The following is a 26,971-nucleotide window of genomic DNA, read 5'->3' on the forward strand; positions in this document are numbered from 1 at the left end:
TCGGAACCCAAATTCAGCTTCAGTGGGCAGATTATTGCTCAGGTGCTACTTGATAGCACTGTTGATAACTCCTTCCATCAACTGGCCAGGTTGGATTTGTCCTGCTTTTTGTGTACAGGACATACTTGGACAATTTTCCACAGTCAGGTAGGTGCCAGTGTTGTAGCTGTACTGGATCAGCTTGGCTGGGGTATGGTAAGTTCTAGAGCACAAGTCTTCAGTACTATTGCAGTAATATTGTTTGGGCACATAGCCTTTGCAGTATCCAGCGCCTTCAGTCATTTCTTGCTTGTGGAATTGATGTGCCATCAATTATAACAAAGACGAGTTGTGGAACAAAACTGTGGCTTTAATAAGCAAAATGAGAACCTGCTGGCAACTGATCCCGAACTGGGGAAGGGCCAGAGGTCGGCCACCTTTATACAGAGCCTGAGGGGAGGAGCCACAAACGGAGCCAGCAGAGACAACAAATATATACAATACCGTAACAGTGGTTTACCACAATATATACAATACAGTAACAGTGCTTTACCACAATATGTATAATACAGTAACAGTGGTTTACCACATTCACCCCCTGTTAAAAAAGAGTCCGACGGGGGTGAAGTGTACTTAAAGATCGAGTCTGTCGGGGACTTTGATCTTCCGCCGTGAACGCCTAAGTCCCGACTGTGGTGTGGGCACTGGTGTCGAGATCTGCGTGTCTGGGAGCGTGTCGTCTTCTTCTTCATCCAGTAGTTGAGTCGGTGGAGAGGGAGACGGTGTAGTGGTGGGGGTGGTGGTGAGGGTCGCTGGGGGGCTGCGGGTGCCAAATTCCGAAGTAGCCGAGTAGCGGTGGACGGAGATGGTGTAGGGTCGGGGGTGGTGGTGATGGCCAGCAGGAAACCTGAGGGTGCCAAATCCCGAAGGGAGACTGTGACCTGCCGCCGGTCATGGTGTGCCACGTAGGCATATTGTGGGTTGGCATGGAGGAGAAGAACCCTTTCGATCAGGGATTTATGACTCCTCGCATGCTTCTGGAGGACAATGGGCCCTGGGACTGTCAGCCAGGATGGGAGCGAGACGCCTGAGGTAGACTTCCTGGGGAAGACAAACATTAGTTCATGAGGGGTCTCATTGGTGGCAGTGCGCAGGAGCAACCAGATGGAGTTGAGCGCATCGGAAAGGACCTCCTGCCAACGGGAGACTTCTAGACCGTAGGGCAAGAAGGACGGCTTTTCAGACCGTCGCGTTCTCCCTCTCCACCTGTCCGTTTCCCCGGGGGCTGTAGCCGATAGTCCTGCTTGGCGATGCCCTTGCTAAGCAGGAACTGACGCAACTCGTCACTCATGAAAGAGGAACCCCGATCACTATGGATATAGGTGGGGAAACCGAATGAGGTGAAGAGACTTGATGACAGTGGCAGAGGTTATGTCAGGGCATGGGATGGCAAAAGGGAAACGTGAGTACTCGTCAATAATGTTGAGGAAATACACGTTACGGTCAGTGGAGGGGAGGGGCCCTTTGAAGTCGATGCTAAGGTGCTCAAAGGGGCGGGAAGCCTTTACCAGGTGCGCTCTGTCTGGCCGATAGAAGTGTTGTTTTCACTCCACGCAGACCTGGCAGTCCCTGGTCATGGTCCTGACCTCCTCGATGGAGTTAGGCAGGTTGCGGGCCTTGACGAAATGAAAAAAACGGGTGACCACCGGAGGGCCCAAAGTCGGTCTACTTGTGCGCTGGTGCATGTACCGCGGGATAGGGCATCTGGGGGCTCATTGAGCTTCCCAGGTCGATACAAGATATCATAGCTGTAGGTGGAGAGTTCGATCCTTCACCTCAGGATCTTGTCATTCTTGATCTTGCCCCGCTGTGTGTTATTAACCATGAAGGCAACCGACCGTTGGTCAGTGAGGAGAGTGAATCACCTGCCGGCCAGGTAATGCCTCCAATGACGCACAGCTTCCACAATGGCTTGTGCTTCCTTTTCGACGGAGGAGTGACGAATTTCGGAGGCCTGGAGGGTACGGGAGAAGAAAGTCACGGGCTTGCCCGCCTGGTTGAGGGTAGTGGCCAGGGCAAAGTCAGACGCATCGCTCTCCACCTGGAACGGGATGACCTCGTCTACTGCATGCATTGCGGCTTTGGCAATATCTGCCTTGATGCGGTTGGAGGCTAGGCGGGCCTCAGCCGTCAGGGGAAAAGGGTGGATTTAATGAGTGGCCCGGCCTTGTCCGCATAATTGGGGACCTACTGGGCATAATCGGAGACGAACCCCAGGCATCTCTTCAGGGCCTTGGGGCAGTGGATGTTCCAGGAGGGGGTGTATGCGGTCGGATCGGGCCCTAGGACCCCGTTTTGCACCACGTAGCCAAGGATGGCTAGGCGGGTTGTGCGGAAAATGCATTTCTCCTTATTACATGTGAGGTTAAGGAGCTTAGTGGTGTGGAGGAAATGTCAGAAGTTAGCGTCATGGTCCTGCTGGTCATAGCCGCAGATGGTGACATTATCCAGATACGGGAACGTGGCCAACAACCCATACTGGTCAACCATTCGGTCCATCACTTGTTGGAAGACCGAGACCCCATTGGTGACCCCGAAGGGGACCCTGAGGAAGTGGTAGAGGCGGCCATCTTCCTCGAAGGCAGTAAATTGGCGGTCCACCGGGCGGATAGGGAGCTGGTGGTACACGGACTTCAAGTCAACAGTGGAGAAGACTTGATACTGCGCGATCTGATTTAATTTATCAGATATGCGGGGAAGGGGATACGCATCGAGCTGCGTGTACCGGTTGATCGTCTGACTGTAGTCGATGACCATCCAGTGCTTCTCCCCAGTCTTGACGACCACCGCTTGGGCTCTCCAGGGGCTGATACTGGCCTCTATGATCCCTTCCCGCAGGAGTTGCTGGACGTCTGACCTCGTAAAGGCCTTGCCCCGGGCACTGTATCTTCTGCTCCTAGTGGTGACGGGCTTACGGTCCGGGGTGAGGTTAGCGAAGAGCGAGGATGGAGCGACCTTAAGGGTCGCAAGGCTACAGACAGTGAGGGGGGGCAGGGGTCCACCCAACTTCAAGGTAAGGCTTCAGAGGTGGCACTGAAAATTAAGACTCAATAATATGGCAGCGGAGAAATGAGGGAGGACGTAGAGCTTGAAATTAGCGTACTCTATGCCCTGTACCGAAAGGGTTGCGACACAGTACCCCAGGATCTCCACGGAATGTGATCCGGAAGCCAGGGAGATTATCTGGGTCACGGGTAAAATTGGGAGGGAGCAGCGCCTTATCGTATCTGGGTGGATGAAGCTGTCCGTACTCCCGGAGTCGAAGAGGCAGGCCATCTCGTGCCTGTTGATCCGGACGGCAATCATGGATTTAGTGAGGTGATGAGGTCGAAACTGGTCGAGTGATGGAAGCGAGCTTCGGAAGGTGGGTGAGAGTAGCAGAGGCCAGCGTACGACTGGGTGAGCAGGGGTTCCAGGAGGGAGCGGGATGGTTCAAGATGCCAGTCCCCACGGGTCGCACGTGGCAGGTGGCGTCGAAGATGGTGGCCCCCACTGGTCGCACGTGGTGTTGAAGATGGTGGCTCACGTGGTGGATGACGTGGTAGATGGGGGCAGTTCCGACAGGCAACACGCAGCGCTGCTGGGTCTGGAAACTTTAGGAACAGGTTGGGCCTGGCAGACTTTGGCAAAGTGGCCCTTCTTTCCGCATCCGTTGCAGATCGCGCTCCATGCTGGGCAGCGTTGTCTGGGGTGCTTACTCTGGCCACAGAAGTAGCATCTCGGGCCTCCGGAGTTGGCGGATTGATGCACGGCACAGGTTTGCGTCGCACCCGGGTCGGGTGATGGCGGCGTCCATTAGGGTGCCGCGTGGTCGGAGGTGAAGGCATCGATGTTATGGAAGGCCACTTCCAGCAAATTCGAGAGCTGCACAAGGAGGGAGTGTAGCCACCTGGGTTGGCCACTTCCTCACACAAAATGGAAGAACGCAAAGATTGCAGGGTAAAATGGACATTGGCAAAGAAACCAGCAGTCTGCAGAATCACCTGTATTCTAGCTGCCACAGAAACCTGACAGAATTGTAACTAACAAGATGTGCATATTAATTAAGCGATTTACGGTGATTCCCAGGCACAATGGACACAACAGTTAAACATTCTATGGAAGGCCAGACATTCCGGCGCCAGTAGAGTCTAAGACAAAGGACACCAATAAGGTGTAAGGAACCGCCCGGTGATCGAGGAACGGCCCTGTTATTGGGGAAATTCAAATCAATCGATTGGGAAGAGACCCAATCGATTGCAGGTTTATAGAGGGTCTGCCCTGAAGGATGTGAAGCCCCTGGGACCTATAAAAGTCAGGTCCCAGGACTGATTCGTTCTTCTTGACCAGCCGGCCCTCCCAGCAGAACACCTTTGCAGTAGAAGAACCTTGAGAAGGAGAGGCCTGGTCAGCAGCCGCCATCAAGTAAGTGTCATACAACGCACGCTACGAGAGTAGACACTCCTGACCCCTTTAGTCCACACCGACTGGAAGCCTGCGGATGCAGGACAAAGCAAGAGGCCATTGTTCCCTGATCTGGCAGTTCCCTTATTCCAGATAAGTATTGGCCTGTTAGTGGTAGGATTAGCCTAGTCTTGTAGTTTTATATGCATAATTAATAGATAACTGTATCATAATAAACGTGTCTTGTTTGAACTTACTAACTGGTGTATTGAGTTATTGGTCTGAACTTGAACTTGAAACATGTGGCGGTATCTTAACGATTCCTGGCGGCTCTAGAGCTAAGGAACAAAACAGAGCCAAATTGAGTGTAAAGCGCACTCACCCAGAACGAGCAACACTAGAAAGCAGTCCAGACGGGGTCTGTGGCAAGCATCATAGCTGTAATACATACCTTGCAGCTCCATGTGTCCATTCCTTGAAGGCAAGCATCTGGTTTTCTACAGGTCCACTATCTGCAAGCCATTCAGAACTTTCAAGTCGTGGTCTGTGATTGATAGCTTGTAAAAACCATCTGCAGCTTTTATCCATTCATATCCTTTCACACTTCAATGTCCTAAGTGGTGAAACCTCAATGTTTGTAAACACTGACCACATCAAAGAAAGGTAAATACAGTGAAATCACGTGCTTGAGTGCTTGGAATGCTTTGGAGTGGGGGAGGATTCCCTTTAGTCAGGGAGTCCCTGGGTGGGGTGCCTTTAGTCCGGGATCACTGGAGGGAGGTCCCTTTAGTCAGAGGATCCCAGGGTGGTCCCTTTAGTTAGGGTATCCCTGTCGGGGTCCCCGTGTCAAAAGGGTCCCTGTGGGGTGTCCCCTATCACAGGGATCCCTGTAGGGTGTCTAGCTATCCCAGGGGTCCCTGGAGGGTCTTCCTATTATAGGGGACCTTGGGGGGTGGGTCCTTATACATTAAACGTGGGGTACAAAAGTGTAGCAAAATCGATTATTGAACTTTGGAAAAGGTGTAGCGAAAACACTGAAAACCCAAGAACATAAAGATTCAAATCTGCAAAAGGAAAAAGCTGCTGAAAAGAACAAAACAAACTAGACAAAGACTGCAAGTGAGACACAGCTCAGAAAGGCACACAGAAAAGTACAAACCTGCAAAATAGCTTCCGAAAGGACAAATGAAAAGCACACACATGCTGCAAGTGAATTATTGGCTATAGAAAAAAGGACAAAGGAAATGCAGGCACGAAAGGATGAAAGGACTGCAAATAAAGTTTGCAGAGAATTACTGGATGAATTAAAATGGTTGCAGTAATTTTTCCAATTACATCTCCAGTAACATTGGACATGGCAAAATTGGCAGTTTTTCCACCTACAATGGCAGAACTATGAGATTACAACACTCTTAATAAACAAGCCTAAATGATAAGAGTGACCATACTTTTAAAACTGCTGTGGAAAGATTGCTACAAAGTGTATACCACTCTAAATCTAACAGACCAGCAAGAAAAAAGACAATAGAGATTTTGAAAGCCTTGAATGCACATTTGAACCCCGAGTGAAAGTTACATCTGATGTTTACGTATTCAATACTGGAGGTCAGAGTAAAAACAAAGCCATCGAATGGTAGCAGAAAGCAGTAAGGCAGCTGGCAGAATCATGTGAACTTGGACAGCTAAAAGATGCTCTGATTAAAACTAGATTGGTTTGAGATGTGCGAGACCTTTGGTGAGAGAAAGCTATAGATGTGTACCAATGAAATACAAATTAAATGCGCAAAGTTTGATATTTACTTTTTGTGTCGGCTGTGTATTTGCTATGTAATAAAAACAAAAAATATTGGAAATACTCAGCAGGCCAGGCACATCCTTGGAGAGAGAAACAAAATAAATGTTGCAGGTTGATAACCTTTCATTGAAATCGAAGGAAGTCAGAGATTAAACAGATTTTAAGCAAGGACAGAGGCAGGGGAAGTGAGAGGGCTATGGTTGGGTAAGACTGGTAACTATATGAAAATGAAGCCAATTAGCTAAGTAGTAAGAACATAGGGTGCGATTCTCCCAAATGCGGCGAGTCGTAAAGGCTGCCGTGAAACTGGCCGTGTTTCACGGCAGCCTCCGCACCCCCTCCCGGGACCTGATTCTCCCCCCCGGGCGGGGCTAGCAGCGGGACCCCGTGAAGCACGGCATCGCGGGCTTAGCGACCGTCGCTAAGTCCGCGTGCCAAGCGTCACGCTGGCTGACGCGCACGATGATGTCAGCCACGCATGCGCGGATTGGACGGCTCCAACCCACGCATGCACGGGGCCGTCATCTCCCTCAGCCGCCCCGCGGACTGATCCTACGGGGCGGCAGAGGGAGAAAGAGTGCGTCCGGTACTGCCCGTGATCGGTGGGCACCGATCGCGGGCCCATGCCCCCCTTGGCACGGCCGTGGTACTGCCTTGCCAATCGGGGACTGGATGCCCAGAACGGGCATGTTGCGGCCGTTTTTACGACGGCAGCAAGCAGGTGTGTTTACTGCCGTAAAAACGGCCGTAATGGCCTGGGAACTCGGCCCATCGGCCTGGGGAGAATCGCTGTTCGCCGTAAAAAATGGCGAGCAGCGATTCGTGTCGTGGGGCGGCCGTGGGGGGGAGGGAGAATAGCGGGAGGGCGTGAAAAATGTCGGGGACGCCCTCCCACTATTCTCCAACCCGTCGTGGGCAGCGGAGAATCGCGCCCATAGTTTGGATATAGGGTGCAATTTACCGGCCTCAACGCACCCGATTTGGTAACACAACGAGATCATTGAATCTCATGAGAAACCTCTCACGAGATTCTTTTTTTTTTAAATAAATTTTTAGAGTACTCAATTACTTTTTTCCAATTAAGGGGCAATTTAGTGTGGCCAATCCATCTAACCTGCACATCTTTGGATTGTGGGGATGAAACCCATGCAGACACAGCAAACTCCACACATAGTGATCTGGGTCTGGGATTGAACCTGGGTCCTCAGCGCTGTAGAGAGCAGTGCTGGGCACTGCACCACCATGCCGCCCTCACCTTGTGAGATTCAACGGAATCTTGCGAAACGTCATGATCTGGATCTCGCGCTCACTAGGCGTGATCCAGATTAGCATATTTAAAGCGCATTTAAATACGTCTGCATCGGATTCTCCTGGCTGTGCCTGGGAAAACTCACCAGGGCGCTGTTTAGCATTGGTGCACATAAACAGGAATCCGGTGTAATGGCATCTGTGGGGGATCTCCCAGGCCACTGGAGACCCCCAGGCGGTCGGGCATTGGGCAGGATTGCACCCAGGAAAGCCAGTAATACTATGCAAAATCAATATTATCTGAATGGTTTGTTTAATGATATTACTAATTAAATTTATTATGGATGTTGTAAGAATAAATAAAAATGAAAAACTAGCCTTAACCAACAGAGCACTTGGTATTCCTGATTTAGTGTCACGAATTTGCCTTGCAACAACAGTAAAATAAATTTAACAAAACATAATAGAATGCGACCTGCCCATCAAAAGCATTTTAGATAAGAATCAGAGGCGAATAGCTTATGAGTAGAAACAGTTTACCTAGCCAATTGGGAAGATCAATGAGGTATACACATGGAGCGCAATTTTCCCACCGCATCGTTCCTGGCTCCCATCTGGGCGCGCCGGGTGAATAGCGGGAGAGGCCCAATTTGAGATTGTCGTGAACCACTTTCCAACTCGCCCGGCTCACTCCCAATGGCGAGATCCGCATCATCCAAAAATAGCGAGTATGTTATTAAGCCTAATTTGCATTAATTTCAATCTCATTGGCAAGACTGAAGTCAAATGCAGCAGCCTCCTAGGAGTCATCCGACTCCCCAATGAGAAGTCACGTGGGCATTGTTTAGTACTCCCTTACAAAAACGAGAAGGTGCCGCAATGGCTACCAAGGGGAAGTAAGGTGAGCAGCCCTTTCCATTTATTGGCATGCAGCTCAAGGATATTGGAGCTGCTGCCCCAGTGCTCAGGGAAGGGGTGCCCTTTAGGGGGGTTGGGGTTGGAGGGGTCCAAGTCAGGTGTTGCCCCTGGGCTTGGGGAGGGGGTGAAGGACTTTGCATCTGTGAGGCCTTCAAGCCATTTTTAAATATTGTGGAGACCCATAACAGGGGTAACGACAGCTTTCTGTCCTGCTGTGGCTTCTCTAATGAAAGTCAATTTTACCCCCTTTGACTGTGAGCTGCATCTAGCTTCACAGTTGAAGGCTATTTCAAAGGATGGATTAGCTCTGTTAGTTGTCAGAACACTTCATGCTCCTGAATTCTCAAGTGCCTCCTCAAAGGAACAGGTGCTGTGTTTGAGAGGATATTAATGGACAGGATGTCCTGCAAACTTTGATGTCTGAACATGGTGCATGTGCTATAAGAGTGTCAGCAGCATAGAGACAGCTGGCAACAATCAAAGAGTAAAAAGCAGGGCTTCACAACCGAGGATCCTCTCCTGTCTAAAAGGTAAATGTTTGCATGAGTGGAGGGCAGCTGAGCACAATCTCCCTAATGTTGCTGGCAGAGGTCTGGGGTCTAGGGTTTCCTGATCTAGCTGGGAATGGGTCTGCAAAGCGAGGTTTTCCAGCACAACTGGCTCCTAGATGGTAGTCTGAGAGAAGGTGGGACAGTCATAAGGATGGGGGAGGATTGGGAGATATCAGAGTCCTGGGTGGAAGCTGTAACTGATTTTCGGTCTCTCTCCTTCTCCAATTCCTTCCAGATAGAAACATGTTTACTGCTGTGGATCCCGCGGAGGCTACTCTCACTGTGCCTGTCGCAGCTGAGGCAGGCAGATGCTGAAGACGGTGGCAAGGCTATCACAAGCTGGAGGCATCACATGTGCAGGTTGCCGCCACACACCCTGAAGACCCAGCTGCCCATCAGGCTGAGGAGAGGGGTAAGGAGTGAAGTCCAGCGACGTGCCAGGGCATACAGGAGTTGTTGGTCATTCAATGATCTGGCAGTCAGCATATGCCTCAGAAGATTGCGTCTCAACATGGAGATAGTGCAGCACCTGTGCCATGTCCTCGCAGACATGACACCCGTGGAGAAGGAGTAGGACACATTGTTCCCAGTGGCCTTGAAGGTCCCTGTAGCACTCAATGACCGGGCGGGGGTCTGTATGATATATTGCAATCTTCAGCTCACAGGTGCATCTGGGAGGTGACGGATGCTCTGTATGCCCAAGCATCAGATTATATCAACTTTGATCTGGACCAAACCCACCAAGATGCCCAGGCTGTTGGATTCATCACTATTTCTGGATGCCCCAGGTCCAGGAGGCCATCGGTGGAAAGCATGTCACACTGCAAGCACCGGGGCATCAGGGAATGCCCTATATTAACAGAAAGAGGTTCCATTTCCTGAATGCTCGAATCATGTGCAACCACCGCCTGAGGATCATGCACTCATTTGTGCCCATTACCCTGGGAGTATGCATGACAACTGCATCCTGGGGCACTCGGAGATCACTGATGTTATCGAGGATTACCCCAGGATGGTGGAGTGGCTTGTGGGGGACAAGGGATACCTGCTGAGGTCATGGCTGATGACGCCAGTGTGAGACCTGAGACTGAGGCGGAGACCCGATATAATGAGGCCCATGTTTCCATTCGTCCTGTCATTGAGCAGTGCATTGGTCTACTCAAAATGTCGTTCTGATGCCTTGACCGCTATGATGGAGCTTTACAGTACACACCCCAGAGGGTCTCCCACTTTGTAGCAGTTTGCTGTGTCCTCCACAATCTGGCACAGCAGCAGAGTGACATGCTGAACAAAGAGGAGGATGAGAGACATGTGGCCTCGGAGGATGGAGGACAGGCGGCAGCAAGGATCCAACATGCCAGGAGGACCAGGGAGGCCCTCATCATCCCCAGATTTTGTATACTGCTACCCCTTCTTGTTCCCCCCCTCCAAGGGTCTATGTAACATCACTTCAGGGTGATGGGCCTGTGTTAGCACTCTCAGTGGGTCCCTATACAAGGCAGGAGAGTGATGACCACTCGCTATGAGGAAAGCTCTGATGCTCCTCAGGACCTGATTAAGTCTGACTCCTATCTTTCAGCTGACAGCATGCTCACACCCATCCTCATGACAGAGTCTACACTGTGGGCTTTTGATCTTCAACCACTGTGTGTGTGTGTGTGTGTGGGGGGGGGGAGAGAGGGAACCAGAGGAGGGGGGGGGGGGGGGGGGGCAGGCCCGCTGTGAAGATTAAAGTGACAGGGACTTCATATGTCTCAGTGTAAAATGTTTTAATGGTGAACATTTTAAAGTAAGATTTTCATTCCCCCTAGCTAAGGATCGTGACTTCACCAGTGCCCACTCAGTGTTCCTCACTCTCCGATCCTCCGTGATCCACTGCTACATCTAGTTGTGTCCCCATGATGCACATTAGAGGTGAAGTTGCCCAGTGCCTTTCAATGCCCTTGGCGGGCATCCTCTGGAGGGCCAGGAGCTGGAGGGCCCTGGCCGACTTACTGGTGTCACAGGTGTTGCCATGCCACCCTATTCTTCCCGCTGCCCTTGAGATGGGCTAGTGTCAGGAGAGGGGGATTCAGAAGATTTGGCGACCACCTTAATGTCCTTGATAGCAGGCCCCAGGATGGGCGGCAGCACTTTCTCCTCCCTGAGGGTGCCAGTAGGGCCCTGAAGGATTCCATAGAACAGAGGGGAAGCTGGAGTGAGCTCCAGAAGCTCTGAGTCATCTGGCAGTGCCAGTCCATGAGGCTCCCTATTTACATCTTGGTGTTGATGCCCTCAGCGATGTTCCTCAGTGACTGGATGTTCTGGAGTGTTTCACCAATGTCCAACTGTGTCTGGGACATGCCCATCAGTGACAGGGAGATGATGTTGAGGCCCTCAGCCATGGTCATCACAGACTGAGCCATGCCTTGGCCACCAACACTCAAGGGGTGGACGTCATGCTCCAGGTACCCAACTGTGGTTGCCAGCCTAGCATTGTTGGCGTGGGTGCCACGCATTGCCGGGACCATCTCCTGTGCCTAAAGGTTTTGGGACTCTTCCAATCAGCCATGCAGTGCCTGGCATTTCGCTGACAACTCATCCTGAATCTCACGGCTGTGTCCTATCATTTACATCAGCTCTGGGAGAACCATGTCCAGAGGCTCAACATCTGGCTGGGACCCAGCTGAGTCCTGGGCTCCAGTAGACCTCTGACTGCTGCTTCCCAAGGATGTTCCAGTCTCCATCAGCAACTGTGTGATGCTCACCATAGAGTGCCCCCGAAGTCTGTCCACGAATGTTGCCAATGAGGTTTGTGTTTCTGCGGTGGTGAATGATGCAGCTGATATCTGTGACACAACGCCGGTGTTCTCCTCGGAGCTCTCCTCCAAGGTGTACTCTTGGGTGGGAAGGGAGCAGGGGGAGGGGGTTTCTACTCCAGTGACCCGGCTTCATCAGATGGTGATCCTGCAAGACAATGGACTGTGGTCAGTTAAAGCAAAAGATAATTTTGTGGGATATAAACTCACTTGAGACAGGTCATCTGGGTAAAGGTGCAGTGAATCCTCATTGGCGCAGGCTGACCTCACTTTCTGTCACTGTTGTACCCTCGGGCAACCTTGTCGGCCAATTTCTCATGGGGGGGGGGGGAGGACTCGGATCTCTAGGACTCCTCCCCCGTCTTCGCCCTTTCCCTCTTATTATGGGATATCTTCTCCTGTGGGGACACAGAGAGGACACTGTGAGTCACACGCTTGGTGGGTCAGAGGAGTCTATAGCAGGTAGCATATGTGCATCGTACCTAGACATGTTGGGCTGGTGCATACCAGGGATTCCTGAGGAACAAGCTGGAAGACTGGATTTTGGAAGGGTGAGGTGTCAGCCAGTGGATCAGGTGGGAGGAGCGGTCAGGGGCGGGGGCAGTGGTGGGAGGAGGGGGGGGGTTTGGGAAATTGAGGGGTGGTGGGGGACTGATGCCGTTAGAGAGGTGTTAACATACCCTTGCAACTTGTTGGAGGTCGTTCGTCATCTTCCGACATTGGACGCCCGGGCCTCCTGGTCATGCTGTCCACACCATTGCAGCTGCCACTGCCTCCCAGGCGGCACTGCTAACCCTGCTGCTGGTTATCCGAACCCCTCAGGGGAACAGGGTGCCCTGCCTCGAATCCACGGCATCGAGAAGCCTAACCAGGTCGGCTTCCTTAAAGTAAGGTCTCTGTGCTGCCATCCTGGTTTTTTAACTGGGAGTGATGCTGAGGGAGCATGTAAAAGCTGCTTCCCCTTGTTAGCGGGGAGCAGCTGAGGCACGAGTCGGGTGAATCAGACGGTAAGAGAGCCAGGCTGATGACGCCAGGGAGCCAGGCATGGCAAGATTCACATGGGGGTTCATTTTACAAACTACGTGCGGATGAATATAGGTCGCTATCTCGCCATTGCAGCCAACACAAAACGCCACCACCAGTCCCAAATCCGCCCCAAAATGACACCAGACATTTTTGGATGGATTGCGCCCAAGATGTCCAGTCAAGGAATTTGATAGAGACAGACAGCCAAATACACAGAAGGCAGACTCAAAATGGAATCCAGGTATAATTGCTAGCAACCTCAAAAGCAAGCGAGCTGACACCTAGCAGGCTCACACGCAGACACGCCAGTTTCCAGCTAGCAGCCTGAAGGGCAAATTTTATATCTAACAGCCTTGAGGTCTTAGAGCCAAAGCACTGCAGCAAACCTTTGTAAAGGCTGTTTAAATATCTTTGTTGGACCATGACAAGACATTTCCCAGGCTTGATTATCATACATGCACAGCATGGTAACTATAAACTGGTTTTAATTTATAGATTTATTTAATTTGGATGTTGTTTTGGGAAACGGGGGAGTCTTACGGAGTTCGGATTGTAGATATATTTTTGAACAAGGGATATGTTCTACATAAACTGTGTAATTCATATACCTTAATTGTCTGAGAGTGGAGTAATCCTGTTTGTGTCTATTTGTCTTTTCTTTAATAAATAGCTTTAATAACTGTTACACGATGACTGGGCTGCTTATTCTCACTGGGGTTTCACTTGTCTCCCTATACTAAAACAAAACTATATATCCCCACAAACCGTTGTTCCATGTTGGGATACCCTCGCCGACAACATTGGCGTGCTTTGTGATATTTAGATTAAGACAAATACAAATTTTAAGAATATTTTCTTATTAAATTATGTTTATTCTTTTTCGAATCGATTTCAGTGCACCTCTTTCGTGATCCAGAAAATAGGAAAACACATTGCATGATATTTGATTGCATGTTCACACTGTATAAAATTTTTAAGTGCTATCTTACGTTCACAGCTGATGGCAAAATTGAAAAACTGAATTAACTAACTGGTAAAATGAAATATGCATTCTGATTCTTGGTATACAGTTTTTTAATTAAAACAAATTGTAAATGTGACAACATAACAAGATTGTTTTTATAAGGAATCAGACATTACGGGGGCAATTCAAACAGAAAACAATCTATGTCTGGTTTTGCGCGCATTTAGCTGTAGCGCCGAGAAACACCCTGCTATTCAAAAGCATTTTGCCATTTCTTTTGGCCTTGGGGAATTTCTCTCTGCCGAGGCCTTATTTAGAGTAATTACTGCTGGCGAGCTGGGTCCTCGCAGATCGGGGTGCCATTTTGCAAGGTTGGCTCGATTTCCCCGCCCCTTTTTCAACTCTCTCCTCCCTCCAACCTCAGGGACACCCCCGCACCCCATCTCCACCTGTGAGGCCCCCGAGCCCGATCCCTGGAAGTGCCCTGCCATCTGGCAAGGTGTCTGGGTGGTGCTGCCAGGGTGGCAGTGTCAAGGTGCCCGAGTGCCAGAGAGAGTGCCTGGGTGTGACCTTGTCCTGTCCCCGACCACTCGGCGTCTCTAATGGCCTGGGACACCCCCTCCCAGGTGCCAAAATTATGTGTCCACATTTATGGAAACCAGTGCTAAACAACGCCCCAGTGAGATCTCTCAGATGCAGCTGTTCGGTCCTGGGCACCAGGGGAATCTCACGAAACACATATTTCAATGAACCTAATGGCTCATTTAAATTTGCAGATCTGGATCACACCCAGTGAGGGGCGATCCAGATTCTGATGTCTTGCAAGATTTAATGCAACCTCGCGAGGCATTCCAAGAGTCGCAAATCTTGCGACATGCCTCTCACAAGATTTAACAACCTTGTTCCGACATCAAGTCAGGCACGATGATCACATTAAATTGTACTCAACATCAATTTATTAAATAAATAACTAATTCATTAAATAAACTATCTCCTGCATATTGAAGGTGATGAAAAAGCAAATTCCTTATTTCTTTTTGGTTTTAATGCTAATGTTTTCCGTTCAGCCAATGTTAGCGAGCAACCCTTCTTCTGCTACTCCGAGGTGTAATGATCCTCGACAGCCCGACCAATGTAAATTAAGTTAATCACGATACAATGCAGTATAGCAGTGGTTCTTAAACCCTTTTGGCTTCCATTTCAAATAGTTTAGTCATTGTGGATTTCCTCCTGCCTCCATCTAAATTATGATAAAATCCTCATAACATGGAAGTGCAGCAAGTAGAGAATGTTTTAATAAGATCTTTGAGTAAATGGTTACTGAAGACATGCTTCTCACATTATTTCACAGATCACCTAAACATTCTCTTCAAACTCCAGGTTTGAGAATCACTGGAGTAAAGGACATTGAAGAAAACACTACATCAGTTCCCATACTCCAACTTTAACTTAAAACTCCCAAATACCGATACTTACTGTGTAGCCAAGAGTTTTTTCAGCTGTGCTTCCTGTTAAGTTACATGATTGAAGAGTGCCTGTATGGTCAGACGCCTCCACCCAGAAATCAAAACTGGTGATGATACTTGAGGGATTCATTGTGCCAGACGAACAGGAAGGATTTGTGCATACATTTGATTCAACATCGATCAAAAATCTGCACCTGCCACTTTGATAAATACAGAATTATGCATTTTAGGATTCTTGTGAAATACCACTGGAATTCAACATAAATTTACAATTTGTTGCGCGCCTTTTTAATTCTGCGTGCTTCTGCATCCTGACATCTGTCCTAAATAAGTTCCCTGAAATCTTAATAGTCAGAAACTTTATTATTGTCACAAGTAGGCCTACATTAACACGGCAATGAAGTTACTGCGAAAATCCACTCGTCGCCACACTCCAGTGCCTGTTCGCGTACAGAGGGAGAATTCAGAATATACAATTCACCTAACAAGCACGTCTTTCGGGACATGTGGGAGGAAACTGGAGCATTCGGAGGAAAAGGGGTGGAGGAGTTGCATTACTGGTCAGAGAGGATATCACAGTTGTGCTGAAGGAGGGCACTATGGAGGACTCGAGCAGTGAGGCGATATGGGCAGTGCTCAGAAATAGGAAGGGTGCGGTAACAATGTTGGGACTGTACTACAGACCTCCCAACAGCGAGCGTGAGATAGAGGTACAAATATGTAAACAGATTATGGAAAGATGTAGGAGCAACAGGGTGGTGGTGATAGATTTTAATTTTCCCAACATTGACTGGGATACACTTAGTGTCAGAGGTCTAGATGGAGCAGAATTTGTAAGGAGCATCCGGGAGGGTTTTCTAGAGCAGTATGTAAATAGTCCAACTCGGGAAGGAGCCAAACTGGACCTGGTGTTGGGGAATGAGCCCGGCCAGTGATCACAATTCTGTAAGTTTTAGAATACTCATGGACAAAGACGAGAGTGGTCCTAAAGGAAGAGTGCTAAATTGGGGGAAGCCCAACTATACCAAAATTCGGCAGGAGCTGGGGAATGTAGATTGGGAGCAGCTGTTTGAAGGTAAATCCACATTTGATGTGTGGGAGGCTTTTAAAGAGAGGTTGATTAGAGTGCAGGACAGACATGTCCCTGTGAAAATGAGGAATAGAAATGGCAAGATTAGGGAACCATGGATGACAGCTGGAATTGTGAGACTAGCTCAGAAGAAAAAGGAAGCATACATAAGGTCTAGGCGACTGAAGACAGACGAAGCTTTGGAAGAATATCGGGAATGTAGGACCAATCTGAAACGAGGAATCAAGAGGGCTAAAAGGTGTCATGAAATATCTTTAGCAAACAGGGTTAAGTAAAATCCCAAAGCCTTTTATTCATATATAAGGAGCAAGAGGGTAACTAGAGAAAGGGTTGCCCCACTCAAGGACAAAGGAGGAAAGTTCTGCGTGGAGTCAGAGAAAATGGGTGAGATTCTTAACGAGTACTTTGCATCGGTATTCACCGAAGAGGGACATGACGGATGTTGAGGTTAGGGATAGATGTTTGATTACTCTTGGTCAAGTCGGAATAAGGAGGGAGGATGTGTTGGGTATTCTAAAAGGTATTAAGGTGGACAAGTCCCCAGGTCCGGATGGGATTTATCCCAGGTTACTGAGGGAAGTGAGAGAGGAAATAACTGGGGCCTCAACAGATATCCTTGCAGCATCCTTGAATATGGGTGAGGTACAGGAGGACTGGAGAATTGCTAATGTTGTCCCCTTGTTTAAGAAGGATAGCAAGGATAATTCAGTTAATTATAGACCGGTGAGCCTGACATCAGTGGTAGGGAAACTGCTGGAGAAGATCCTGAGGGATAGGATCTATTCCCATTTGGTAGAAAATGGGCTCATCAGTGATAGGCAACATGGTTTTGTGCAGGGAAGGTCATGTCTTACCAACTTAATAGAATTCTTTGAGGAAGTGACACAGTTGATTGATGAGGGAGGGACTGTAGATGTCATATACATGGACTTCAGTAAGGCATTTGATAAGGTTCCCCATGGTAGGCTGATGGAGAAAGTGAAGTCTTATGGGGTCCAGGGTGTACTAGCTAGATGGATAAAGAACTGGCTGGGCAACAGGAGACAGAGAGTAGTAGTGGAAGGGAGTTTCTCAAAATGGAGAACTGTGGCCAGTGGTGTTCCACAGGGATCTGTGCTGGGACCACTGTTGTTTGTGATATACATAAATGATCTGGAGTAAGGTATAGGTGGTCTGATTAGCAAGTTTGCAGATGACACTACGCTTGGTGGAGTAGCAGATAGTGAAGGGGACTGTCAGGGAATACAGCAGAATATACAGATTGGAGAGATGGGCGGAGAAATGGCAGATGGAGTTCAATCCGGGCAAATGCGAGGTGATGCATTTTGGAAGATCCAATTCAAGAGCGAACTATACGGTAAATGAAAAAGCCGTGGGGAAAATTGATGTACAGAGAGATCTGGGTGTTCAGGTCCATTATACCCTGAAGGTGGCTGCGCAGGTCGATAGAGTGGTCAAGAAGGCATACAGCATGCTTTCCTTCATCGGAAGGGGTATTGAGTACAAGAGTTGGCAGGTCACGTTACAGTTGCATAAGACGTTGGTTCGGCCACATTTGGAATACTGCGTACAGTTCTGGTCGCCACATTACCAAAAGGATGTGGATGCTTTGGAGAAGGTGCAGAGGAGGTTCACCAGGATGTTGCTTGGTGTGGAGGGCGCTAGCTATGAAGAGAGATTGAGTATATTAGGATTATTTTCATTAGAAAGACGGAGGTTGAGGGGGGACCTCGTTGAGATCTACAAAATCATGAGAAGTATAGACAGGGTGGATAGCAAGAAGCTTTTTCCCAGAGTGGGGGACTCAATTACTAGGGGTCACGAGTTCAAGGTGGGAGGGGAAAAGTTTATGGGAGGTATGCATGGAAAGTTCTTTACGCAGAGGGAGGTGGGAGCCTGGAATGCATTGCCGGCGGAGGTGGTAGAGGCAGGCACGATAGCGTCATTTAAGATGTATCTAGACAGATACATGAATGGGCAGGTAGCAAAGGGATACAGATCCTTAGAAAATAGGCGACAGTTTTTGATAGAGGATCTGGATCGGCACAGGCCTGGAGGGCCGAAGGGTCCGTTCCTGTGCTGTAATTTTTCTTTGTTCTTTGAAATCCACGCATTGAACTTACAGACTCCGCACAGACAGTGACCCAAGCCAAGCCGAAAATCGAACCTGGGACCCTGGTGCTGTGAAGCAACAGTGCTAACCACTATGCTACCATGCCACCCTATTATGATTATTATTAAGACCTTTTTGGCCACTCAGGGAAATTTAGCATGAGCAATCCACCTAACCTGCATCTTTGGACTGTGGGAGGAAACCCACGCAGACACGGAGAGAATGTGCACACTCCGCATGTACAGTGACCCAAGCCGGAGTCTGCATGTTGTCCCTGTGTCTGCGTGGGTTTCCTCCGGCTGCTTCGGTTTCCTCCCACAGTCCATATAATAATAATCATTTATTGTCACAAGTAGGATTCAATGAAGTTATTGTGAAAAGCCCCTAGTCGCCACATTCCGGCACCTGTTCGGGAAGGCTGGTACGGGAATTGAACCTACACTGCTGGCCTTGTTCTGCAGTACAAGCCAGCTGTTTAGCCCACTGTGCTAAACCAGCCCCTAGTTGTGCAGGTTAGGTGGATTGGTCATGCTAAATCTAATCTTTCAGTTAGGCACTTTACAACCAGAAGGACACAACATCTAGTTCCAAATTTTCAGATTATAACCACTGCTCCTATTTTTTTTCGACACCAATTACTGGTGATTATTCTGCTTTTGTAATTTTTAGTTCCTTGAGATGATTCCACTACTCCAACTGATTTACTTGGAGCAGCGCTCCTGAGCAAACTTTACATCTGCTAAACAGCTCTAAGTAAATCAGCGCAAAAAACAGGTCATGTATAGGGCAAACTGCTCATTTCTTTGTGAATATGGTAATATTCACAAAATATGGTAATCTCATACCACTATTATAAAGAATTGTGCAGCAGTTGGGGCAGGGTAAAACCAGAAATCAGTTTACACTTCTCACAGACGCACCACACCTGTGCGTGTATCAGGACTTCCTCAGAGTCCTGAGGTGCATTAGCAGCTCAAGTTGAGTGAATTGCTTTTCCTGATATCAAAAGATTCAGGCCCAAATTTTCTTTTCATTCTGGCATCACCTTACAGTCTTTTCCTTACATTATAATTTCTATTGGGAAGAAATCTTCAAGTTTAGCAATATTGATTTGGCAAGAGGATAAATCCTACATCCAGTAAACACTCAAGCCAGCTAACTCCACCCAGAACATAAAAGGACATGCACAAAACGGGAATGTGCAGAATTGATAGGTTAGTAAACTTGTCTTACATATTTTTCTTGAAAAAACTATGAAAAGAAAATATTTTCATTGGCCCCAACTGTACTTTTATATATTGAACAGATAAAGGGCAGCACGGTACCATAGTGGTTAGCACAATTGCTTCACAGTTCCAGGGTCCCAGGTTCGATTCCGGTTTGGGTCACTGTCTGTGCGGAGTCTGCACGTTCTCCCCGTGTGTGCATGGGTTTCCTCCGGGTGCTCCGGTTTCCTCCCACAGTCCAAAGATGTGCAGGTTAGGTGGATTGGCCATGCTAAATTGCTGGGTTATGGGGATAGGGTGGAGGAGTGGGGTTGGTGGGGTGCTCTTTCCAAGAGCCGGTGCAGGCTCGATGGGCCGAATGGCCTCCTTCTGCACTGTAAATTCTATGAAATTTATATTTAGTAAAACACCAAGTAAAATTGTTCCTGTTAATTTTAATATTCAAATTTAAAGTTTGGTATAAGTGTTATTCTTACCATTTAGATTTTATTATCTTTGAACTGTCAGAATCAATATTAAACATAGTAATGTACGCATATATGATTCCATAGATGGGCTCCGGCTTGCTGACTTTGTCCATTACTTTATTTTTCAACTGTTGCACAGTGAATACATCCACAATAGAATGCACTGCAAAAATAATATGAAAAATATGTAAACTTTCTCTCTTACATATGTAAAAGGAGTGCAAATTACAGAAATCCAGTACTCAAAAAATTACAGCTAAGTCATTCACGCAGAGTTCTTATCGAAAAGAGAAAATGTTGGTTGTCTATTTACTTGCCTAGGTAAAACGTCTGTAATCTGCGGACCACAGGACCCTCCAAAGAGATATGCAAATAAATGTAATTGTATATCAATAGCAAAAACAGCACAAATAAACAGTGGACGAAATTTGGATATCTCACATTAAATCACTGACTGGAGCCACAGAATTATCTTCTTTATTAGCATATATCTTAGGACCGACAGCAGGATTTTCTGTTCCTGAGACTAAATCTTGACGCCGAGGCAGGATTTGTGGATTTCCACGACAGCAAAACCGGTGCCTCACCTGGACTTATTCAGCGACTGTTACAGGGCTAGCACCGGAGCCATATTGGAACACATTTGATTCCGAAGCAAAACGGTGCGGGATTCATCAGTTTCGTGATTGACGCTCAGGAGGTGAGTAAGGTGCAGTTGCACATACATACTTTACTCCCCACGCACCATCCCTGCCAACAAGATGGCAGCATGGCGCACAGTGCCAAGATTCACAGACGCCGAGCTCAAGACCCTCCTGGACGCGGTGGAGGAGAGGCAGTTCACCCTGTACCCGGCCTGGGAAGAAGGCTGCCAGATACCGCAGTTCACTGTGCCTGGGCGCAGGTGGCAGAGGTGGTCAGCGCCACCAGCAACACCAACCGGACTGGAAGAAACTGCATGACCTCCTCACGGCAGCAAGGATGAGTAGGCAGCACCATACCACATGCGGGGCATGCCACCCCTTACCGTGGCTGAGCAGAGGGTCCTGGATGTGGTCGGTAGCCCAGGGAAAAGGGAAGTTGCCGGGGTGGAGGTTAGCCGCAGGCAAGGAAAGGAGACCCCGCATAGTTGCAGTTCCCCATGCCATGTGTATCAACACCCCACCACCCTCACCCCCCTCGGCCCGCTGTCTTATCATGCATCTTGTCTTGTGTCTTGCAGGACCTGTTGGTGATGGGGCAGTCCATATGGTGTCCCCAGCCAGTGCCACAGCCTGAGCCCTCTGTGTACCCAGCAGCAACGAGAACAGCAGCATGGATGGTAGTCTTCGACGGGAGACCCAAGGCCTCGCGGAGCTTGAGTCCGGGGTGACACAGATTTCCGTCACAGCCGTCTCCAACGCTCCACCATCCCAGAGACACTCTGAAGTGAAGAGACTCCTGGGATACCCTCTGGTGCGTATTGCACAGCTGCTCCGGTGGATCAGATGGAGGTAGGAACACCTGAGTGGGCTGAAAGTTGGAGGGCAGGCCGACCCCAGGGACTAGCTGCAGTCCAGACAGGTTTTGGGCGTCTGGAACAGACAGCCCCAGTTATAGTGGATTTGCATTTGCAGAGTCAGCGACTACATGAGGGTTCTCAGCAAGCATCCAGCACCTACAGGTGCAGTTGTAGGCGTCCAAGTGCATGCAGGAGCAGTGGTGCCGACCATGCGTGCCACCGAGGTCATTACCGCACGGGTAGTGCCCGCACTGGAGGCACTGGGGACGAGGGTTTTGGCTATGGATCAGCATGTCCAAGGCCAGGGGCATTCTGCGCAGGTGCTGGCCAAGGTCCAGGATAGGGCTGCCGTTTCACAGGCAGCTTTGTGCCAAAGCCACTTGGATTTTGCAGCGGTGTTCCTGAGCGTGGCCCAGTCACAGCAGGCCATAGCTGGGAACGTTGGCGGAATTGCCCAGGCACTGGCTGACATGGTGCAGACACAGAGAGAGGTGGCCCAGTCCCAGAGCGAGATGGCGCAGTCACAGGCTGATGTGTCACAGATCCAGAAGATGGTGGTACAGTCACATGGTGATGTGGCAGTCCCAGACGAGATAGCCATTCTCTGTGCTCCGTAGCTGCGAGCATTCAGACCCTGGTCGAGACCAGAGTGGGCCTCCAGGACTGGGAGCACCTCAGGGGATAGCTCCGCTTGCACCCTCCTCAGATGGAGTAGCCTGGAAACCGCCAAATACCCCGAGGAAGGAGGAGGTGATGCACAGAGCGAGAATTGCAGAAGCTGCCTCCACTCCTGATGTACCATCTGGGGGTCCATCTAGATTAGAGTGACCTGACAAGCAGGTGCTCGTAGGGGGACATGCAACATGTATCCCATCAATCACCACCCAGACCCGGGGCATCTCGGCGATGGCAGCGAACCCTGCTGCCTGGGCATCCTGGTGGGCTCGGTGTACATTGAAATGGATGTATTGTGCCGCCTGGACGTATGGGGTTTCCGTGATGGCACAGATGCACCTGTGCACCAAGCTCTTTGAGATCCGGGAAAAGTCCCCACTGGGCGCCTGGAAGGACCCATTGACCTGAAATCTGCCTACCACCAGCTCCCCATCCGTAAGGCGGACCGCCCATACACTGCGTTCGAAGCAGACGGCCGCCTTTACCACTTTCTTAGGGTCCCCTTCGGCGTCACCAATGGGGTATTGGTCTTCCAACAAAAGATGGACCGAATGGTTGACCGGTACGGACTGCGGTCCACCTTCCCATACCTGGACAATGTCACCATAGGCGGCCACGATCAGCAGGACCACAACGCCAACCTTTCCAAATTTCTCCACACCGCCACTCTCCTCAACCTCACGGTTCCCCAAGGAGAAGTGCGTGTTCAGCACGAACTGCTTAGCCATCCTCGGCTATGTGGTCCAGAATGGAGTTCTGGGGCCCGACCCCGATCGCATGCGCCCCCTCATGGAACTCCCCCTCCCCCAGTACCCCAAGGCCCTCAAACAGTGCCTGGGGTTCTTTTCGTATTATGCCCAGTGGGTCCCAAACTATGCGGACAAGGCCCGCCCACTCATTCAATCCACCGTTTTTCCCCTGACGGTCGAAGCTCACCAGGCCTTCAACCGTATCAAGGCCGACATCACCAAGCCGCAATGCACACGGTCGACGAGACGCTGCCTTTCCAAGTCGAGAGCGATGCATCAGATGTCGCTCTGGATGCCACCCTCAACCGGGCAGGCAGGCCCATGGCATTCTTTTCCAGCACCCTCCATGCCTCCAAAATTCGGCACTCCTCCATCGAAAAGGAGGCCCAAGCCATCGTTGAAGCTGTGCGGCATTGGAGGCATTACCTGGCCGGCAGGAGATTCACTCCCCTCACTGACCAACGGTCGGTTGCCTTCATGTTTAACACACAGCGGGGCAAGATCAAAAACGATAAAATCTAGACGTGGAGGATTGAGCTCTCCACCTACAACTACGAGATTTTGTATTGCCCCGTGATGAGACCATCAATTCACGTGACACGTGGTTAGAAGTGAACAGTGGTTTTAATTGTCTTACCACAGAGCCTGCCTGTGACAAGATGAGCTCTAGATGAACTTGCAGGCAGGCTCCGACTGCCAAGCTTTATACAACCAGTGGGAGGGAGGGGAGGAGTCATGGGCGGAGCGAAGGGTGGAGCCCAGTACAAACCTCCGTACATTCCCAGTACACCTCCCCCTAGGGGCAGAGCCACGCAACTGCTCGTGTGCCGAGCTTACAGAGGCATGGTACAACATGTGATAACAGTGTGAATTATGCTATTATGATTCACCACACCCCGGTAAGTTCAACGAGCCCCCCCCGATGCCCTATCCCGAGGTACATGTGCCAGCGCACAAGTGGACCGACTCCGGGCCCTGCACGACAATCTCTGTCACCTAGGGATCACCCGTTTTTACCATTTCATGAAGGCCCGCAATCTGCCCTACTCCATCGAAGAAGTCAGGGCGATCACCGGAGACTGCCAGGTCTGCGTGGAGTGTAAACCACACTTCTACCGGCCAAACCGTGCGCGCCTGGTGAACGCCTCAGCGTGGACTTCAAAGTGCCCCTCCCCTCCACCGACCGCAACACGTACTTTCTCAAGTGTGGTCGATAAATATTCCCGATTCCCTTTTGCCGTCCCATGCCCCGATACGACGCCTGCCACCGTCATCAAAGCCCTCAACACCATCTTCGCTCTGTTCGGTTTCCCCGCCTACGTCCACAGTGACCGGGGATCCTCATTCATGAGCGATGAGCTGCGCCAGTACCTGCTCAACAGGGGCATTGCCTTGAGCAGGACGACCAGCTACAACTCAGGAGAAACGGGCAGGTGGAGCGTGAGGTTGGGACGGTCTGGAGGGCCGTCCAGCTGGCCCTACGGTCCAGACATCTCCCGGCACTCCATTTGGTCGCTCCTGTGCACGGCGACTAATGAAACCCCCCATGAACGTCTCTTTGCCTTCCCTAGGAAGTCCACCTCCAGGGTTTCGCTCCATGGCTGGCAGCTCCAGGACCCCCATTCTCCTCCGTAGACTCGTTCGACTCCACATGGCGAACCCGATGGTTGAGCGGGTACAGCTACTCCACGCTAACCCGCAGTATGCTTACGTAGCGTACCCTGACAGCCGCCAAGACACAGTCTCCCTCAGGGACCTGGCACCAGCTGGTTCCACACACCCCCCCCGGCGCCACCCCCCCTTCCCCCGGTGCACCCCACTGCAGCCCCCGCTCCGGGATAATCCATCCTCCCCTTGCTTCCACCCGGGGATGAAGAGGATTTCGACACGCTCCTGGAGTCACCAAAGACCAAGCCGCCGCCTGAGTCACCACCAGCACTGCGGCACTCTCGACGGCACATCAAGGCACCGGACCGCCTGAATTTGAATATTATCTGTAATTTTAAACATAACTTTCTGTATATAGTTCTCCACTACCCCTGCTGGACTCATTTTTTTAACAGGGGGTGAATGTGGTAGTCACCACTGATGTATATACTGTATATATATGCGTTTTACGGTAAGACCCCTGTACTACAGGTATGGGGGTAGATCCCTGCCTGCTGGCTCCGCCCAGTAGGCGGAGTATAAATATGTGTGCTCCCTGTACAGCAGCCATTTCGTCAGCTGCTGGAGGAGGCCACACATCTCAGTGTAATAAAGCCTCGATTACATCCTACTCTCGTCTTTACGTAATTGATGGTGCATCAATATGCTAATGGTGTTTACTGTACTTGTGTTTTGGAACGCATTGTCGCCGTTGTCGAGGCGACAGAGAATTAGAATTTGGCATGAAATTGGCGACCGCTTCGATTTCGGCATCAGAACCAATTCTCCTCCCAATCGCATTCCCTGATTCCGGCGTCAGCCGACGGAGAATACTGCCCCATATGTTAGAACCACAATGAAAGCAGAAATTTTAACATGGGGCATGCTTTTTCGTCAGGAGTAGTTCCATATAGAGCTAAGACAGCCTTGAAAAGGTTGTTGCTATCATTTGAAGTAATGGATCCCTCTGTTTTTATAAGGAGCAAGGTATGAATGGTTTTATATTGGCGTCAAGATCACAATTTCTTGGAACTAAATTGAAAATTTATTGAAAAATGTTTATTTTATGTGCTTTCATTGCACGGTGTTTGTAAAATTAAAAATGCGTCATTAAAAAGTTTACCAAGTAATTCTGCCCAACAGGCAAAGCATGCTAAATTTTGAAAAAATATTTTGTGGGACTTAACAAATAAAGTAAAGAAATCAATTTTGCGGCAGTAATTTGTTACATAGAAATTAGCTACTGTTTATAATGGAATCTGTCCCACAGTGAAAACTAGTGCCTCCAAGCACACAGTTGCTTCATCGCAAGTCTTCATTGGTTAGTCAAGCATGTGTTGCAATTAGTTAAATCATATTTACCAGAATCCTTCCTTCAAGAGTGAGAAGGCGTAGTTCTGCTGGCTCCACAGCTTCAGAAATCTCTAGGGATCGAAATTAGCTACTTTTCTCTTTGCATTCATGAGATTCCCTGATGTCAGGCTTTTCCTGCCAGTTGGCAGCAACTTATTTTGCATTCCATTTGCATTAAATTAACTTCTTAGTAATATTCTTTCATAATCTTATTTCTGTCATCACATTAATAAGATCACAAACATCTAAGATCACAAACCCCCCCGGCCCGCGGTCTAATCATGCGTCTTGTCTTGTAATGGCTGCTGGTGATGGGTCGGGTCCATCTGTTGTCCCCTGCCCCCAGCCAGTTCCTTGGGTCTTGGAGATTTTTCTTTTCCAGATTCTCCTGCATAATATTGTATTAGTATTTTATTGTATTAGTGGAAAAATATCCAACATGATGCCACGTAACCTTGATTCTGTTTGAAGACTAGCTGCCAGATCAGTAGGTTCTCAACATTGCAAAATCAAAGTTAAACATATTGACTGACAGCTGAGGCTGTTGTTTAGACTTAAGTGTTTAATAAAAAGGATAGTACAACCTCAAAATATACCTATGGAAATTTTCAGGGCCCGTTCGCTGTGGGCACAAAACCCGTTATGGCCACTTAGGGAGCTGCCCAGACTAGACCGCAGGCCGGGGTCTAATCCAAAAACGGAATTTGCGGCAGCAAGATTTCAGATCGCGCTGATCTTGGGCCTTCCCCAATGACGCAATCAGGTTCATGTTCCGTAAGGCCGAGAATGCCCCAGACAGAGGGAGATCTGGACCACCCTCACCACCCACCTCACCCGTCTATTGCCCTGCCGGGAGGTGGCTGTCAGGTTGGGGGAGGGTTATGGCAGAGGGTGGGGTGCAGGGGCACCCATACGGCCGGTGTCACTCTAATCATGTGTCTTGTAGGAATTTCTGGTGATGG

At 49.5% G+C, this 26,971-nt stretch overlaps 1 protein-coding gene across 3 annotated transcripts in view; it reads right to left on the reverse strand.

The window, feature by feature from the left end:
* meiob (meiosis specific with OB-fold) overlaps positions 1-26,971 on the reverse strand; it is a 254,364-nt gene that overhangs the window by 42,940 nt on the left and 184,453 nt on the right. For all 3 annotated transcript variants that reach the window (XM_038820920.1, XM_038820921.1, XM_038820919.1), the window contains 2 exons: positions 20,094-20,247; positions 15,199-15,388 (listed from right to left, as the gene is read on the reverse strand). In XM_038820920.1, coding sequence (XP_038676848.1) covers positions 15,199-15,388; positions 20,094-20,247 — 344 coding nt within the window. The remainder of the gene's footprint in view (positions 1-15,198; positions 15,389-20,093; positions 20,248-26,971) is intronic.

This window comes from Scyliorhinus canicula, chromosome 15 (assembly GCF_902713615.1).
Source record: "Scyliorhinus canicula chromosome 15, sScyCan1.1, whole genome shotgun sequence".
Lineage (NCBI taxonomy): Eukaryota > Metazoa > Chordata > Chondrichthyes > Carcharhiniformes > Scyliorhinidae > Scyliorhinus > Scyliorhinus canicula.